The sequence below is a fragment of the Vidua chalybeata genome, chromosome 8 (assembly GCF_026979565.1).
Source record: "Vidua chalybeata isolate OUT-0048 chromosome 8, bVidCha1 merged haplotype, whole genome shotgun sequence".
Taxonomy (NCBI): domain Eukaryota; kingdom Metazoa; phylum Chordata; class Aves; order Passeriformes; family Viduidae; genus Vidua; species Vidua chalybeata.
In genome coordinates this window covers 12,961,458-12,979,087 of record NC_071537.1, presented here as the reverse complement: position 1 = coordinate 12,979,087, position 17,630 = coordinate 12,961,458, and the positions used below count along the sequence as shown (strand labels likewise).

The following is a 17,630-nucleotide window of genomic DNA, read 5'->3' as shown; positions in this document are numbered from 1 at the left end:
TGACTAACCCACTCTGCCTGTGAGAGTGGCAGTGTGCAGAGCTCATTACAGACCGTCTTCTGACAGCCTCAGAGCCAAAGATCCTTTGCAGCAGCCCGCTCAGCCAGGAGGCAGCAAATGGGCACAGCAGGGGAAGTGTTTTGTTCTTGGTGGGAAAGAGAAACTGGGAGAGTATATTCAGAGGTTGTGGGCAGCCCAGAACCTGAGGGAAGTGGACTCTTGTGCTTTTTGATTTAAAATTAGTGGCTTAAAGGAGTCTTCTCAGAACACTTGGCATGGTGTTTCAAACGATGCTCCATAAACAGGCTGTCCATTTTGCATTTGAACCATAAATACAACTCTTGGAATGGAATAAGTGTGTTTTTCTTGCGGTACTGTAATGGGTTGGTAGAGCTCAATGGTAACTATTTTATGCAAGTATGTGTGCATGCAGTTTTTCTGTTTCCTGCCTTTGGCCTCCTGCTTTGCCAAAGTAAAACAAAAGTTTGGCCTGTGCAAGCTTTAAATTCCTGAAAATTTAAGGGAAAATAATCAACCACTGAGAAAAATGACACAGTGCTCTCTTGAAGACCTCTGCCCTCTTGTCCATTACAAGTCCCAGAACTAATGCCTGAGTAATTAGAACCTTTTCCTGAAAGGATTATGATGCAATAACTTTGTAGATGTTTTCTCACAGACCATCTCCCCTTTCTTGCTGTTTCTTAAATAATTTTGCTAGAAGAGATACCCTGGTGCAGTCTAACAGTCTCTGTCAGATGTCTGTGCTGTGAAGGCTATTCAAGGAAGCTGCTTGTATGTTCTTAGGGTTCTTCAGAGGCAGATACTGCCTTTGCTTCTCCTTCAAGCTCCTTGAAAGCTCTTCAGCAGAAATGTCTTATAGATGCATATCTAGGGGAAGATCACAAGTGACTGTATAGGCTTTATGGTGCTCATGGTATCTAAGTATCCTCCCTTCTCAGTAGCCTGCACATGTGCAAGTATGTAGGAGGTCCAACAACAAGGAAGAAGGTTTTTCTCACCTGCTGTAATTCTATTCCCTCACTGAGCACATTTAAAGGTTGCCAAATGCTGTGGGTACCAGTCTTTGTTCTAGTTGCACCTGGCTGGGAAGCATTCAGGTAACAATAAAACATTCTGGCTTTCCTGTGCCAGAACACAGGATAAAGTTTTTAAATGACAGGCAAGTATCTCTTCAGAGTGGTCATGTGGGGCTACATGATCTGTAAATAAACTGTCATTAAATACCTGCTTTGAGCTGAGTCCTTACCTGACAGGAGATCCTGCTGTATAACATCCTTTCTGGCTCCTGGGCCTCCATCCCCATCCTGAGGCATTTAACTTTTTGAAACTGTTGATGTAACTACCATCCCTTAAAGGGATGCTGCAAAATGTGTCTTCTTCAGGTAAAGGATGCAGAAAGCTGGTTGCACTGCAACTGGGCAGAGGTGGAAGGGTCTCTTGCCTAACCTGGAGCTCAGAATTCAGCAAGAACGTCACTCCTGCTCCCTTATGGTTGCTGGAACAGGAGGATGGAGAAAGTAAAAGAAAGACTGGGAGAAGTGAAAGCACTCCAATCCTGCAGTGATGGGACTGAGTGATGGGGTGTAGAGGAGCAAGAGCTTGGAGCAGCAAACTTCTGTGGGACTGAGAAGGAGCAACTCATATCTGTGTTCATTTTCTTTTTCTGCCATACTCAACAATGCCAGCTAAGTCCTTTAATGCTGCCATGCCTTCTTCCAGCTTCCCCTTTCTGGAGGAGAGAGCCATGCAGATAAATCTGCAGATGGGTGAGAACTGTGTTGTTGCAAAAGCAAGGTGAGAGATACAACCTGCTCTGGACAGTGCTTATACAAAGGGGACACCAAACATGATGAATGTTCCAGCTCCTGGTTCTGCTGATTGCAAGGGTTGCAATGCTTGAGGGGAACAGAGTGGAGGAACTGCATGAAGTTGTGGGGAGGAGAGAAAGCGTGGGAGGAGGTGGCTGGTGGAGCAGGCTGTACAGAGTCGGGGAGAGGACAGGGGGCCCACCACTTGCAGAGGGTGGGAGTGTGCCCTGGGCACTGGAGTCACTTGCTGGGAGTCTGCTGAGAAATTCCCAGAGTTTGCAGTCATGGAAATTGTGTACAGGTAGCATGGGGCAGGAAGAAGGAGCAAGCCAGATATGTAGATCTGTAAGGCATGGAAAGAAATGTCTTGGAAAACAGAAGGGGTAGAAGAGGCTCAGACCCAAATTGGTTGTTGTACAATAGCATTTTTTTTTCTATAATGCTGCACTCTGCAATGTGGCAGAAGGCATCTGGATGCCTGGGATCTACTAAGAAAAGCAGTATTTGTAACTCCATCAGTGGAAGCTGCAATACAGTGAGACACATTTTCCATCATCCCACTGCCAATAGTAGTGATGACTCCAAGCACAACACAGATAAGTGAGGAATCACCTTGCCCTGCTGGTGATGTACCCTGGGAAGGTGCGGAAGGCTCTTCATTGGGCTTGCAGTTCAAAGAATTAAATGATCAAGTAAGTTTATATGTGTTTGCATAAATTGATTGGGCTCTTTTGTGAAGGTTGTTAATTTTCCAGACTTAACACCCTGGAGCTGTGCAGTAATCATTTTTGTATTTTCAACCTGCAGAGCAAATTTTAAAAAACAATCTGCATCATGCTTCTCTGCTTTCTGAAACTGTCTTCAAACCTCAGAGATCAAGCAGTCTGTACAGTACTGATAATCTGGTTTTTTTCCCTGCTATTTTTTTTAAAGAACCTTTTACCTAGGCCCCTTGTTTCTAAAAGCCCAATTTGAATCCCTGCAGTGGAGCTATTGTTTAATTGTATTCCTGGGATTTAATTCTTCCTAAGGGATCTTCTCTATGCTGCATGTCTGCAGGAGGCAGCAGCACTGTGTGAATTTGCACCTCTTTGGAGTGCCAGGGCTGGGGCTGTTCCTGTTTCCAAGGCAGGAGATAAAGGGCAGCAAAATTGAACTGAAAAAGAAAAACAGGGAGGAAAAGCATTTTTTAAACATATGCAAATAAATCACAGCTTGGATTCTGCTAATTCCTTGCATATTCTTAAAACATGTTCATCTTGACTTAAAAACAAAATTATAAACTAACTGGCAGTGGGCCCCACAGATTATATCACAATTGTTTTTTGCCTTTATCAATCCATGTGTGTAGTTCTTTGTAGGTTAGGAAACTAAGCTCGAGACTGAATTTAGCATTAATTATCCTAGCTTACCATGGCTGGCAAATGAGTCTGAATAAAGTCTTTTTCTTTATGCTCTATTAAAAAAATTTCATCCATATAATGAGTTGCAATAACAATGTTACTTTGAGATACTTAGGCACAACTTTCATCTTTAGCTTTTGTATCAATTTATTATACCTAACATTTTGCATGCATGCTTATATTTATTATTGAGCTAGTTAGAAATATATTAAGTAGGTCTGGTGAAAAATATAGCTATTACACTTCAGCATTGGACTCTGTGTTTGCCCTTAGTTTCTCTCAATTAATTCTAGCAGTTTGGTCTGCAAAATGGTACTGAAAAACAGCATCAAATCTTTCTTGTGACAGATTACCAGATTACTTTTTTTTTTTATAACAAAGCCAGACTGAATATTAAAAATGTGTTGGAGAAAATGCATTTATATAATAAATTATACAGACCATGCATGGGGTAATGGCAATGCAATAAATTACATTGTTTCTATAAGTATTGGATAAGCTGCATTCAATTTAAATGTCTGGCTGCATCACTGTCATGCTGATCAGGAACTCACTGGGGGCCTTTTTAACATTCCTGCACCCATAAGTCATGGAGTTAAAATCCTTCTTTGCCCTCAAATACACAATTTCTCTGAGTTATGCAGGCTGACATCTGTGACTCGCTGCCTGCAGTTTAGCTGAGATCTCTGAGTCAAAATGCAGGTTTGTAGCCCTTAGAGCAGCCAGTTTTCACACTGCTGAGACTGTGGATAATGTAGGTCTGCCTCTGTGAGGGATGTGGTCATCTTGTTTGTGTGCCAACATCCCCCGTGCCACACGCTGATGCAAATTTACTGGGGTGGTTTTTTTGTTGGATTTTTCTTTTCTTTTTAGACCAAGGTAGCAAAGGATTGACAAGCATTGTACTAGCATAGCTAAGCAACATCACTGCTCCCAGGGCATGATCCAGGTTGCTCTGCTTTTACAGGGGACAAGCAGGACTGTTTCTTTCAGCATCATCTTGCACATGTCCCCAAATAAAGTGACCATGTAATGATGGCCTGCTTTTCCCCAGAAACAGAAGGAACAGAAACATGCTTTTGAAGGATAGGAGTCTAGAGTGACTGTTTTCCCAACATCAAGCAAATGTACTTAGGGCTTCTCCCACTCTGTGCCCTATCAGCTTCTAACCTGTAACACACTGTCCAGGTGGATTTATCTGGCTACTTACTCAGCCCCCTCTGTTGCTGATTTTAGCTGGCATTTGGAAGGAACAGGTGTCTTAGAAGAGATACAGAGGAATGATCAGGCTGCAAATCTGTTCTTCTAATTTAAAAATTTATCTCAATAATTACATGCCAGAACCATGTCAGAAGGGACAAGTTTCTGGCCTCTGGATGAACCAGAGTGGTGCCATTTGAATTGCCTTGCAGCCAGACAGGCTGGGGACAGGAGGCTGCATGGGCATGAGAAAGGCTTAAAGTTGCCTTGCTGTCTTCTTGCTGGTGGAACAGCATTACCTCTCTGTTTTCCTCCTTAAGTTGCCAATGCACAGAGAAGGTACTGGACCCCCAGATGCCCAAAGTGCGTTCACCATCTGCTCTGGGTGCAGCGTAGCCAGCTCACTGGAGATGTTCCCTGACTCACTTGCAGCCTGGGGCTGCCTTTAAGATGGAGCTCTCTCTTAGCTTCTCTCCTGGTACTTCTCTAAGTTTGCTGTCCTTTTCAATTTACTCTCTGTGGCAATTAAGGGAGTAAGGACTTACAGCACGATCCCATATATGGAAAGCTGGCAGGTTTAAAAAAGGAACTGAAAATACAGTGGGAAGTAATCTGTGTTTCTCTCTAGAGCTAGGTAACACCACTTGAACATAGATTACATGTGTTATACTTTTTATGAAACATCCCAAGGCCAAGAATATGACTTGGTTTTATTTCTTTAGGCATCAGCTATATTTAGTCAATTTAAAGGAGAGAGGAGAAATGCACTCCAAGAAAATACATGATCAAAGTTAGACAAAGAAAATTTACTAGTCTACAGTGGAATGGTTCCCTCTGAGTTATTTCCCCAGTTCTCATTACAGAGCAGTTGGATAGTAAAGTTAGGAGAGATTGTGCTGCTGAATTATGACTGTTGCTGCATGAAGGAACCTCACCTGCTTTATGTGAGCTGTAAAAGAAAATTGATAATGACATTTTAAAGACTTCAAAATATGGGTGGCTTAAGAGAGTGGTCTGGTATAACTGCTGCTTTTGCATAATAGAATAGTACAAGAGCTGGTCTATGGCAGATTTAGAGACTTTTCATTTTTGTAGAGCTAGAGGGAGGCTTCAGATTTGCTATTATAAATTATGAACTAAAATAGTAAGTTTGAATTGAAATGCGTTAATGATTTCCTTGTTGAGTTCTTACAAAATCATTACCTCCCTATGAAGCAGTTGGATTTCATGGAATTGGCAATCCTAACCAAAAAGAAAGAAAAGTTAGTGGTTTTTATTAAAACATAAACTTGCAGGAAAAGAACCAGTTTCAAAATTGTGAGGATGAGTCACCTTGCTGTGCTGGGTTTAAAGCTTGTTAGTTAGTGCCCCTTCCAAGCAGGAAGGGTGCAGAAGTCCCAGAGGGTTCTGTGAGCAGCCTGTGTATTTACAACACATCCCCTGCTCCCATGGTAACTGCTGAAGGATATGAATTTATCCTGGGACAGCCTGGGTACCTTAACTCATCCTGTCATGGAGGGAACGTGAAGCCACCTCAGGTTTACCACGAGGCAGAAGTAGTCAGCAGCAGTCAGCTTGTGTGCAGTAAATCAGAGCCTTAGTTTACTCCAGAGGATTTGCTGATTTATCCATAAGCTAAAATAATTTGGATTTAACTTTTTAACATATTTTCTTTTAGGTCCTTTGCTTTCAATTTCTCCTATTGATGGCTAGATAATTTCTGTGCTTTGCCACCTGTTCTATGGATTTGACAATTACCCAGTCATGTCCTGGAACTTTTTCTGATGACTGTTGGTTTTGCTGTGGTCTTCTAAGGAGACAAGGCTTATCCAGTTGTGGTGTTCTCATCCCTGTCTTGTTTTGAAAACATGAGTGTGAAAGGTAGGAAGGGAGGATACTCTCCCTGTTTTCCACCATGAGACAATAGAAAGTGATTATCTAGCCCTTTGTTTCTGTGATTTCTTAGTTTTTGTGGCTACAAGTCATGTAATTCATGCTGTTCTCAGTGCTGCAGTGGTCTCTGTACGAGGGCCGATCTTACATCCCTCATGGGTGACAATGCACCAAGTGGAAAGCTGCGTTTCAGGGTGTAATTCCAAATTTCTTGAACTCGCACAGGTTTTAATTTGGCTTCGTGTTATTTGCAGATTTTTGTGTGTGTGTGATTTAATTGAGTAGTCAGTGTGAATTTTGTGGTGTCCGTGTGTATGCAAGGGAGAGGGAGATTTTCTAAGTGTTCAGTGTTCACATGGACATAAACAGGTGGGTTTCCAGCAGAGACATTTGCATTTGAAAACCTGCTCTAAACGGGCTGGGCTTTCCCAGGAGAAGCACCACCAACAGTGAAACGCAGCGATCGATCAGCATAGAATTGTGTGAGCATTTGATGGGCAAAATGTTGTGGTATAAAGACAGGGCCCAAGAATAAGCTCTTTGTGGCTTTGTTTCATTCCTGAAAACTGTGACTGAGAGGCTTTTATCATTTTAAAAAAATTAACAAGCCACATTTTGTCTGACTTGGAAAATATTACAAGATATCCCTTGCAACATTCTAAGTGCTGTTTCTTTAATCAGATTTTGATACTAAAAAAAAAAAACAACATTTTTCATTTGTCTGCTTATATTTCCTCAACTCTAAAAGTAAAGTAATATTTGAACCAGTCCTTTCAGTTACAGAGCGGTAAGCGTGTAATTTAGTGTACATAACGATAAACTCTTTGAAGCAGCTTGCATTCACTATGTTTTCTTTCTTTCCTAATTTTAACTAAGGAAAACATTCCCTTACTTATCACAGCACTTCTGTTACATGCCTCATTTTTCTGGCTAAGTTCCTTATGGTAGTTAGAGTTTATTTTAATTCTTAATCAAATGAGCTGTCCAGGAAATTCATCTGGAAAAACATATATAATAAATGCTCAAACCCACACCAATGGGGACACCCAGTGGAGACACACTGAGTTGCCCAACATTACAGCCAGGAGCAGACCAGCAGCTCCTCATCAGGGAGAGGACTACAAATATTTTTAACCACAGCAGTTCTGAGGGAGCTCTTGTGATTTCACCTGTCTGCTATTGAGGGCTTCCTTGAAGCTTCCTGCCTTTGCTGCCCTTGCACAAATCTGTGCTTGCCATCGTGGTGGTCCTGATGCACAGTTATTGCAACGGGGTGTGCAAGCACCCAGTTCCTTGGTGGAGTTGTTTTATGTGACTGGGAGTGAGTTGCAGTTACTGGCAATTCAAAAAGTTTTTCTCTTGCTGTTGCAGACACTGCCATGTTCATCTATTAGCCCTATAGATATTTAAGGGGTGTCCTGTTGTGATGTGTTTGGAAGGTGATGTGGGAAGATTAGGTGAAGCTCAGGATCATGGGGAGAGCACCTCGCTGAATTAGATCCTGCTCCTGTAGCATGGGAGATGCTCCAGTCTTGAATTGACAGACAGCAACTCAATTAACCACTAACGTTTTCCAGACTGGATTGGAATTCCTAGTCCTCTTCCAGTGGGCAAGGGCTCCTTTCCTGCTGAGTTCTAAGTCTGGCCTTGCGAGAGACCACAGCAAGGACAGCAGCCCAGACTGCCTTCATGGATGGGCTTGGTCAAGGAGAGGGGCACTGGGCCTGCCACTGACTTTGGAAGCAGGCAGGCAGTACTCAGTTCATCCTTGGAGCACTACACCTATCTCAGACGGCAGATTGTGGATTCCAGGTTGTTTATTTGTATACAATATACAATATATTGGTACAATATAGCTCTGCTTGGACAAGCACAAGACCCAAGATAAAAGCAGTCAGCTAGGCAGCATTACCACACATGCTCCAGGAACTGCATGCAAATGGAGCGTGCTTTAATTGCTGTGAATGTGGTCATGGCTGGTTGTTTTACTTCGAGTTCACTCAGAAAGCAAGCATTAGCCTTTCCTGTTATAGGGCAGCATCAGACAGATGGGTTCTGGTGTGCCTTCTGGCATGCACTAGCTGTGGAACATGGGATTATCCGGGGTTTTGTCTTTCTAAGTAGGAGGGGAGGAAAAGAAAGGAATGCTTGCCTTGTTTTGATGCAGTCTGTTCTGACATAGAATAAAATTTATAGCCTATTGGTTTTCTCATTGGTTGGAAAAGAAGAAACATGTTAATTATAATTCTGCACAAGAGCCACCCAGACAACTGGGAGAGAGTGATTTTGACTTACACCATCACAAGTTGGGCAGCAGAATTTTTATTAGATATAGCGTGGTAGTATTTGTGTTTAATTCAAATTTGAGAGTGTTTTCTCTGTGGCAAATTAAGAGTGTGAATTGCTGTGGCAATGGGCATCCAGTATGGCCTGCTGACTTTCTGTGCCTTCTCAAGAAAGAAGTATATAGTATATATATATATATATATATATATATAGTACATGAGAGACAGGCTAATTTTATTTGCTAGTATTCTGTATTCCTGTGTTGGGCTTAATATCAAAGCAGGACAGTGTTTTTTGCCGCAGGACTCAAGAGTGGACAGTTTTGAAATCAGTGTTGAATTCAGATGACTCAATGAGATTCCATTCTTGTTTCAGGTGGTTCAGAGGCTCAGCAGAGCTGGCCAGGGACAGTCACTGTGAATAGTCACCAGTGACTGTCCCAGCCCAGGCTGGAGGTCCCTGCCTGGCAGCAGTCAGGAGCAGCTGCCAACAGAAGGAATGTTCTAGCAGACTTCACAGACTAAATATTTCTTGTTTCTTGTCCTTGCAGAAAACACCTTTTGCAGTGGTGACCATGTGTCGTGGCACAGCCCTTTGGACAACAGTGAGTCTCGAATCCAGCACATGTTGCTGACAGAAGATCCCCAGATGCAGCCGGTGCAGACTCCTTTTGGGGTCGTTACTTTCCTGCAGGTACGGCCCAGCCACGATGGCTCCGACTGCCACCTCCTGGGCACGGAGTGCAGCTGACATTGTCTTGAGCTGTGTAACTCAAATATTTGTTATCCTGTCCTCAGTTTCAAACATGAACATTGAAAAAAAAATAAGACTGTGAGAGAAGGTGTTGAGAGAAACACTTTTAAAAGCTAATGTAAAGATAAATTAAAATAAATTCTATGGTAATATCGGTAAGTGATCCACTGGTTTGAATGCCAGGAAGAGAAGAGTTTGGAGCAGGACTTGGAGCTGTTTTAGCAGTACTTAATGGCAGAAATGTACCTTTAAGTACTGACACAAAGATTCTTTAGAGGCTGAGTTTTCCTGTATTGATCTACTGTTTAAGAAAGGTTCGGGTTTGCTTTGCAAAAGAAACATTAAAAAAAATCCCTTGTGATTTAACTCTGCTGTTCAGCATGGGGAACTTCTGTGGCCAAACAGGTTTGCTTGCTTTCCCAAAGTCCTTCTCAGCGATGCTTCTCAGATAGGGGCTGCTTTGGATAGTTTTTAATTGCATATTGGGTTAATAACCTTAGTGGAAGAGTGGCATAGTTTATGCCAACTGCTGATTTCTTCATGCTCCGTGGAAAAGCTTCCACCCTGTGGGAAAATGCAAGTGTCTATATTTTACAGTTTAAGCTTCTAGTTGCTCCCATTGGTTGTTGACTATAGTTGCAACATACGAAAGGAAGTTCTGTTACCACAAACCTGCACAAGACAACTGCTGTGCAAGGCTTTTCTGAGGTGCCCTAATGTCTGTGTTTTATCAACAAAAACAAGGTGGGTGTGAGATTAATTAGTGCAAGTTGAGTTGTGGGACCTGGAAGGAGAGACAGAGAGCCAAGCTAAGCAAGATAATCCCTGGCTGACTCTCCAGCTAGTACTGTGTTAGTCCTCATCTCTTCTTTAGTGCCCAGCTGTCTTGAATCAAACAGTCAGCTTGCTGCATCCTGAGGCCCTTGGCCTCTAATCTTCCACAACACATACAGTTGACTTGGTTTTCCCCTTTGTTTGATGCTTGTTGTTATGAATTTATTTTGACCCATGAGGATAAATGATTACAAAAAGCAAAGAATGAACATGAAATAATTTCCTGTTTAGAGTCTTGCTGTTTGTATGTAGTTAGTGAGTGAAGGCCCAGGGAGGGGTGTCCTGAAGCAGGGATGATTCAGGCTGTTGATGGAGGAAGCCTGGAAGATGGGTGGGGATGAAGTGCACCTCCAAGGGCTGGGTCCTGGCAAAGTGAACTCTGCAAGGGGCAGGAGAGGTAGGGTGAGCAGAGCTGGGTGCATGCTGATATGAGAGTTTTCCACGTTGATCTCTGTCAGTGCAGTTATGTGCCTACAGCAGAAGGCACATCCTTCACTCTGCTTGCTGCTCTTCAGAGCTTAGTTTTCAGTTTTCCTCTTTTCTGATAAAACATCAGTTGAACAGATTTTGACGAAAAATACAGTGTTGTTGGAAAAGACTTGGGAGTACTGAGGAAGATAATAGAAGGCAATAGCAGAAAATATTTTTCATCTCAGGGTGAATCACTGTGCTCAAAGGCACAAACCAGTGGTTGATACAGCAGGAAGAAACTGCCTTCTGCTATCAGCTGAAGGGTGTTTCACCCCTTCATTTGAAGCAGCTGATCTCAGCTGCTGTTAGACAGACATCTGGTACTGTTCAGTGTGGCAGCTCCTATCCTGAAAAGCAAACATATCCTGCATTATACAGGAAGGCAGAAGTCTGCAGTTGCCTGCAGTGACAAGTGGATTATGTGGTGTGTAAGCAGCTTTACTTTATGGTGCTGGGTGAGATGTAACCAGTCAGCAAACTGAGTTGGTCAAGGATTTTATGAGCACCAAAGCAATCCCGTGTGGCAGCAAGTCCCTTGCCTGGTTGAAATTGCTTGTGCAGTATTGCATTTGCCCCTAGCAATCAGTTGACAGAGCAGTGTTTTTATGTGCTCAGACCCTAACCTGTCTTGCTCTGTCCTGTCTGTGTGGACTTGATTGAAAAGTCAAGCAGACGAGTGTATGAACCCTGATTTGTCACCAGACCCTCTTCATTGCTAAATTCACACACTCTTTACAGGATTAAATGTTACATGACCAGAGTGCTTCACATGCTAAGTGTAGAGAGAGAGAACAAGGTCTTGTGGGATCCCACTGTTGTCTCAGGCTCCATTTGTCCTGGCATATCTAGTTAGATTAAAGAAATGGTGCTTCTCTGTATGTGCACTGTTTGATCCAGTACCACATGGCACATTTTTCTCCACAGTTCTTTCGTGGTTCCCACCCACTTTAGTATGTCTGTTGTTATTTATTACAGATTGTTGGGGTTTGCACTGAGGAACTGCATGCAGCTCAGCAGTGGAATGGTCAAGGGATTCTGGAACTGCTTCGGACTGTCCCGGTGTAAGTGGTGACATAGCCCATATAGGGGAGCATTTCTATAGAAAACAATTCAGTTGTTTATTTTTATTAACAGTCTTTAACTTGCTGATGGAACTTATTTAATCTGTGCTGTAGCAAGAGATGGGAATTCATTGCAAATCTGTTCTCACGCACAGACACTTAGATGGCAAATTAATGCATGTGGAAGTCCACATGTTCAGGGTGAAAGAGAATGAGGTCTTGAAAGCTTAATTTCCTTCCTCTTATGCCTACAGGGTTTTCTCATTGGTTCTTCCTGGGATAACTGTTACTGGTGACCTTGCTGTTTAGTTCAAAGAAAGGAAGGAGAGGGTCTGGCTTACAAAACTGTCTGGAAGTACTGTGTGAAAGTGAGAAAGTCACTCTCAAACTTGGCCCACTCTTGGTGGGCATTCATGAAAGTGAAGTTCATTGTTTTGCCATGGGAGAAATAACAAAGATGATGTTGGATTGAGAAAGAGATGGGTTTTTAATGGTAAATGATATGTTGATGCTTCATTTGCTGCCAGGGTGCAGCTAAATCTTTTTGGCTTGCAGGTATTTTGCTTAAACATTTTTAAATTCAGTGGAAGTTACTGCCTTGTGACTGTAACTCAAAAGACATACTTTTTAAAGCAAAATAGTTCTGAATATTTGTTTCTGGGCACAATAGTACACTCTCTAGTGTCACAATAGCCTTGAATTTATTGATTATTTGGAAGAGCTGGACTTTTTTAACTTGAACTTTTCCCTTTTAGGCACAAGTGCAAATAATTCATGCAAATGCCCTAGAGTAGAGTGAATTTGTCCAGCTGCAAGCTTTGTTTCTGGGTCTCTTGAGACAATAAACATTGCCTGCAGCTCCCTTAGTTCCTCTAAGTCAATACAGATACAGCACCTCTCTCCTCACTCTATTCTCATGTTGGTTTTTTGCTTTTGTGCTGCGGTATAAGCACCTTTCCAAAGAAAAAATGAGACTCAAATGTGCATAATTTGAAGGCAAAGCTGCAAGCTACTAAGCCATTGATGTGGAACTGGGGTAAAAGTCTCTTGCCTCTCCTTTTCCCAGTGAGGAACTGTGGCAGGTCACACCCCTGCAGTTAATAATTCACAGCTTCCAAAGAGATGTGAAAAAACGAGTGGCTATCCATGCATTTGAAAACCTGTAAAATACTAACTTTTTTTTTCCTCCCACTCTTAAGTGTTTTGGAGACTAACACAAACTAGTCCAGAGGAGGGGGCTTTTGATTGCAATAACAAAGTATCTCATGAAAAAAAAAAAAAATTTAATGGCAGTTCCAAAAGACTTCAGTTTTTACTTCAAATGAAAAGCATGATCTAAGGCTGACTTCTGCAGTCTGGCTGCACTATGACCCAAAGTGAAGTCTCTGAGTATTTCATCTTCACAGTAATCTCTTTTCTATCACCTTTGTTGGGAAACACCGTGAACCTTCCAACTTTTATTGCTAATGATAACAAAGATTTCCTTGAACCATCTGAGTACTTGGCCATTAAGTACCAACTGAGCAAAATGTCTGTTGTGATAGTATTTATCAGAGCAATAAGCTCTTTGTGGTAGTGAATGTGACTGCCAATCTTGCCAAAAGTGCAGTCCCACTGGAGCCCTGCTCTATTCTTAGATATGTAATAGAGGAATAAATCTTGACTCCATCCCTTGCCCATCTTTCTTTGACTCAGGCTACACTGGACTTCTCAGTCCCAGTTTGTTTTCTGTAAGATTAAACCCCGTCTCAATCTTGTGTGAGCAAGGGGGCCTGCACAGGGGATAACAGCCTGTGTCAGTCCTGACTGCTGTGCGTGTCTGGGTGGTGCCAGACACTGAGCAGATTAATTGCTAGGTCATGGAGGGCTTTTATTATTTATTTATTTGGAAAATGTAAAGGGCAAATGCATGCTTTGGGATGTGTACACCACACAGAGGGGTTTCTAGGCTTATTTTAAACCCTTATCTTTTGCTTCCTTACAGTACAGGTCCACTCTGAGGACCCTGCTGGAAAATTCTAATTAAAGGGCTTGTTTGGTTCATTACCTGTCTTTCTTTGTAGAGCTGGAGGTCCCTGGCTGATAACAGACATGCGAAGAGGAGAGACCATATTTGAGATTGACCCACATCTGCAAGTATGTCTTTAGTTTATAAAATGTCATGTCTCTTGTAGAAGCCAACTGTGATACAAAAGTTCTAATATTTTCTGTAAAGGTGCTTGGATCTTCTCAATGTTTGTAATAATCCAGGAAAAGTCTTAGAAATTCTTTGCTCTCTTAGATGTGGTTCAAGAGGGACATGTCCAGCCCCACGTGAATGGCAGCTCTAGGAAGAAAGATAGAGAAGGGAGACCAGGAAAATGGAATCTCCTATGGGAGACAAATTGGTAAAATTTGGACTGGATGTTTTAGAAAGGAGGAAGAAAGAAGATGAAAGACATAGAATAATATAAGATTTAGGAATGGTACACCAGAAAATTCCTCATTTCTTTCATATGCAAGTGTAAGGAGACATGACATGCAGAAAACTCAAAACTAACTACTATTTTTTCACAGCAAATGTGACAGTGTAGCTCATTCCTGTAGGTTATCACTTGGGGCCAAGTAGTTAGTGTGGACCAAGGAATGATGGGAACCCAAAAGTACCACATGCAGTTTTTAATAATCCATGCAGGAAGAGATATTAAACCTTCTTCTTCAAAGTTCAGTTTAATTTCTGAAATTTAAAGATAAGAATAGGACCTCTATGAAGAGATTGATGTACTGTGGACTTCTCCTGATCCATGCATTTGGGAGACAGTTCTGCAATCCTTTCAGCAGAGCTGGAGTACTTGGGTCCCCAGGAAATCCAGTGCAGTGCTGGCCATGTTTCAGTGAATCACTGAGTATTTGCCTTTAACAGAGAACTTATGGCTCAGCCTGGTAGGGCACGTGCAAATGTGCATGTTTTGTACAAGCATTTGCTTATGGTCTGCATGTCTGTATCTGATTATTCTCAGTTGCCTCACAGCATCTTTTACTTTGAAAGCATAAGAACAAAACCAAATTCTACTTTTTCTGGTTTTAAGGATTTGTTAATCTAGAATAACCCCAGTCTGAGAAACACAAAAAAATGTTCCACAATGCGGGAGCTAATACAACTGAAAGTCCCATAAAGTTTTTAGACTTTCCAGAACCTTGCCCTCTCCCCTCCTGGAGGTGTTTCTGTTGTCTGCACACTGGTGATTCCTAATGATAACAAGGTTTTCTTCAATTTACTGTAAATGAAAAATAGCTCAGCTTACTGGAATCTGAGTCAGCCAAGGCAAGTTAAGGCAAATAAAAGAGTACCTCTGCCTCACCAGTGTGTCCTGCTGCTGAAAGTTGCTATGTCTGTGGTCCTTCCGGACTTCCTCACATTGAACACATTCCTGTTTCTGTTCTCTCTTGCCCTTGCAGAAGTGTAGATGGGCAGGTGTGTGTGTGCACCTCCCTCCTGCTCTGCTGCCACAGCCTCCAGGGATTTATAGAGCAAATTCCACCCCTGAGTCCCACAAAGAGCCTCTGCTGAGTGCAGGGAGTAAGGCTGTTCCAGGCTGCCTTCAGCCCTGTCTTGTGCCTTCTGCTCTAGTTAGTGGGGAGAGGATAGAGTGTCATTTTCTTGGTGTTGGTAGAGGGTGTGTGAGACCAGAAAGGCAGCAGTGGGAGGGAGGGAGCAGGCAGAGAAACTGGACAGCTTTCCTGGGAGCCAGCAAGCATGTTGTCTGCCTGGGAAGCAGGCAGAGCTTGTTTGGAGGCTGCATTGTGTCTTGTGGGAATTGGTTGAGGCCTAAACCCAGCCCTGGCAGCAGCAGCTGTACTTTCTGTTCGGAGTTGCTGAGAATGGATCCCAACTAAGATGTCATCCCAGGATGTCGGCAATTAACACTGTGGCAACGCTGGCTGTTTTCTGTTCAGCCAGGCTTCCCTGTAGGCCATTCAGATTTCCCTGGCAGCACAGTCAAACAATTCCGGTCGGTCCCCAGCTCTGTGCTGATTCTTAGTGCTTTGCTTCTGTTTAGCAGATATCTCAGAAGAGAATAAAGCTGATTTGAATTTCCTGAGTTGTGGTTGCTGCTCTGCAGGTCACACTGCAGTGCTCTGGCTCATTTAAAAAGGGATCAATGACTTAGAGCCTCAGAGCATCCCTCCCACATGCTGAGAGGAAAATGGGACAGAAATATCCTTTCTTTGAGGAAGGAAAGAGCTGAACCTCCTTTGCCCTGGGCTCCTCCAGCCTCCTGTTCATGCTGCCCTTTCAAGGAAGGAAGAACAACTCCTCAGTCAGGCAAATCTTTGCTGGCTAAAGGTGGGGTAGAACTGGGCATTGCCAAAGCTATAAGTCTACACTGATTGGGGTTTTTTTGACTTTTCCCCTTTTAACATCAATACTTGCAAACAATATGAAACAGGCATGCAAATTAGGCTGCCTTAAGCCAGCTCGTTTCCATCAGCTCCCCTTGATCTCCAAGGGATGCCAACAGAGCAGCCCTTCTTCCCCTAAGGAAGTGCTCTGCAACCCAGCTGAGCTGCAGATGAGAGTCCTTCCCCCTCCCCGAGGCTCTTCACTGTGTCCGCAGGGTCTGGCTGGGCGTGGGGCCCTGGCTGCAGGGATGGGGGAGCAGATCCCACCAGAGCCTCACAGCCCTCTGGCCTCTTCTTCTCCCTGCTCAAGAGCAGGTTTGGTGGCTCTCCCATGCTTCCCCAGTGACTGGGATAAAAAATAACTTCGCTGACAAGTTACACCTCCCCACGCCAGCTCATTTGGGTCCTCACAGAGCATTATGGAGGGTTCCCAAAGGAGCCACATGCTAAATCTCACTTAGAGCATTGTCTGCATATGTAGGAACGGATGTATTTTTATTTCTTTCCCCACAACTTCTATTTCTGGGTGACACAACTAATTTTATGTTTAGGATAAAACAAAAGAACATAACAGCAGATTAATTATTTCTCAGATTTTCCTATTACATTTTCAAGAAGCCAGTTTCCCCTGACGCTGGAAGAAGATCCTAACAAGGGGAGAAAAACAGAAGAAAGGCAGTCTCTTGAATGCTTAAGTCTTAAGTCAAGACTGCTGTGGTCCTGCACTCAGCCACAGGCTCCTACTTCAATTTTGGGCCAAAGAGCGGGTTTTGGGAGATGATCCAGATCACAAAAAAAAAAGAGTTGGCTCAAGGGAAGGGATAGGAGCACATGGAGGAGGGTGGGACTGCAGTCATTGCAAATTACATCAACTTAAACCGCTGTGCAACCACACCCTGAATGCTTGTGCTTATCTTTGAGCTGCTCAAATCCTCTCTTGAATGGTCACAAGAACAGGCAATGCTCTTCCCAGGGTGCAGCATGCACAGCTGGACAAGGGGAGGGATGTATATTGGTCTAGTCGGGAAACTGTTTCTTGGGGACAGATTTTGCAAAGAGCAAAATGTTCGCACAGTCTCTTATCTTCAGTGGCAATGTGAAACCAGAGGGTACTTTCATGGAGTGGAGATATCCTCTCCCACTGTGTATGACACCACTCTGCTCTCTCCTCAAATCTTTTGAAGTTTCTTGGGACTGCCTGTGTTTCGAGGTGAGACAGATGTATGCAGAGAGATGCAGATCATCTTGCTGGTGCCACTGAGCAGTACCAGAGGCAACACCCCTTCAGAAAAGGGGGAAGCGAGCCTGGCTGGTTCCATGCCAGGGAAGAGGTGCCAGCACTTCCTCGGTGTAGCACAGCCCCGAGTTTGTTCGGCTCGACATTACCCCCTTGTGGGTCACAGGTGGAAATTCAGACTGATGCCCATGTCCAAGAAGGTGGAACTTCCTGTAGTAGTTTTGTCTGTAGCTTAAGGCAGTCTTGCTGGCAGCAGATGTATGTGTCCTTGAGAAAATGA

At 43.2% G+C, this 17,630-nt stretch overlaps 1 protein-coding gene across 2 annotated transcripts in view; it reads left to right on the top strand.

The window, feature by feature from the left end:
- SUFU (SUFU negative regulator of hedgehog signaling) overlaps positions 1-17,630 on the top strand; it is an 89,999-nt gene that overhangs the window by 34,986 nt on the left and 37,383 nt on the right. For both annotated transcript variants that reach the window (XM_053948983.1, XM_053948982.1), the window contains exons 4-6: positions 9,162-9,304; positions 11,645-11,730; positions 13,794-13,866. In XM_053948983.1, the coding sequence (XP_053804958.1) occupies positions 9,162-9,304; positions 11,645-11,730; positions 13,794-13,866 (302 nt within the window). The remainder of the gene's footprint in view (positions 1-9,161; positions 9,305-11,644; positions 11,731-13,793; positions 13,867-17,630) is intronic.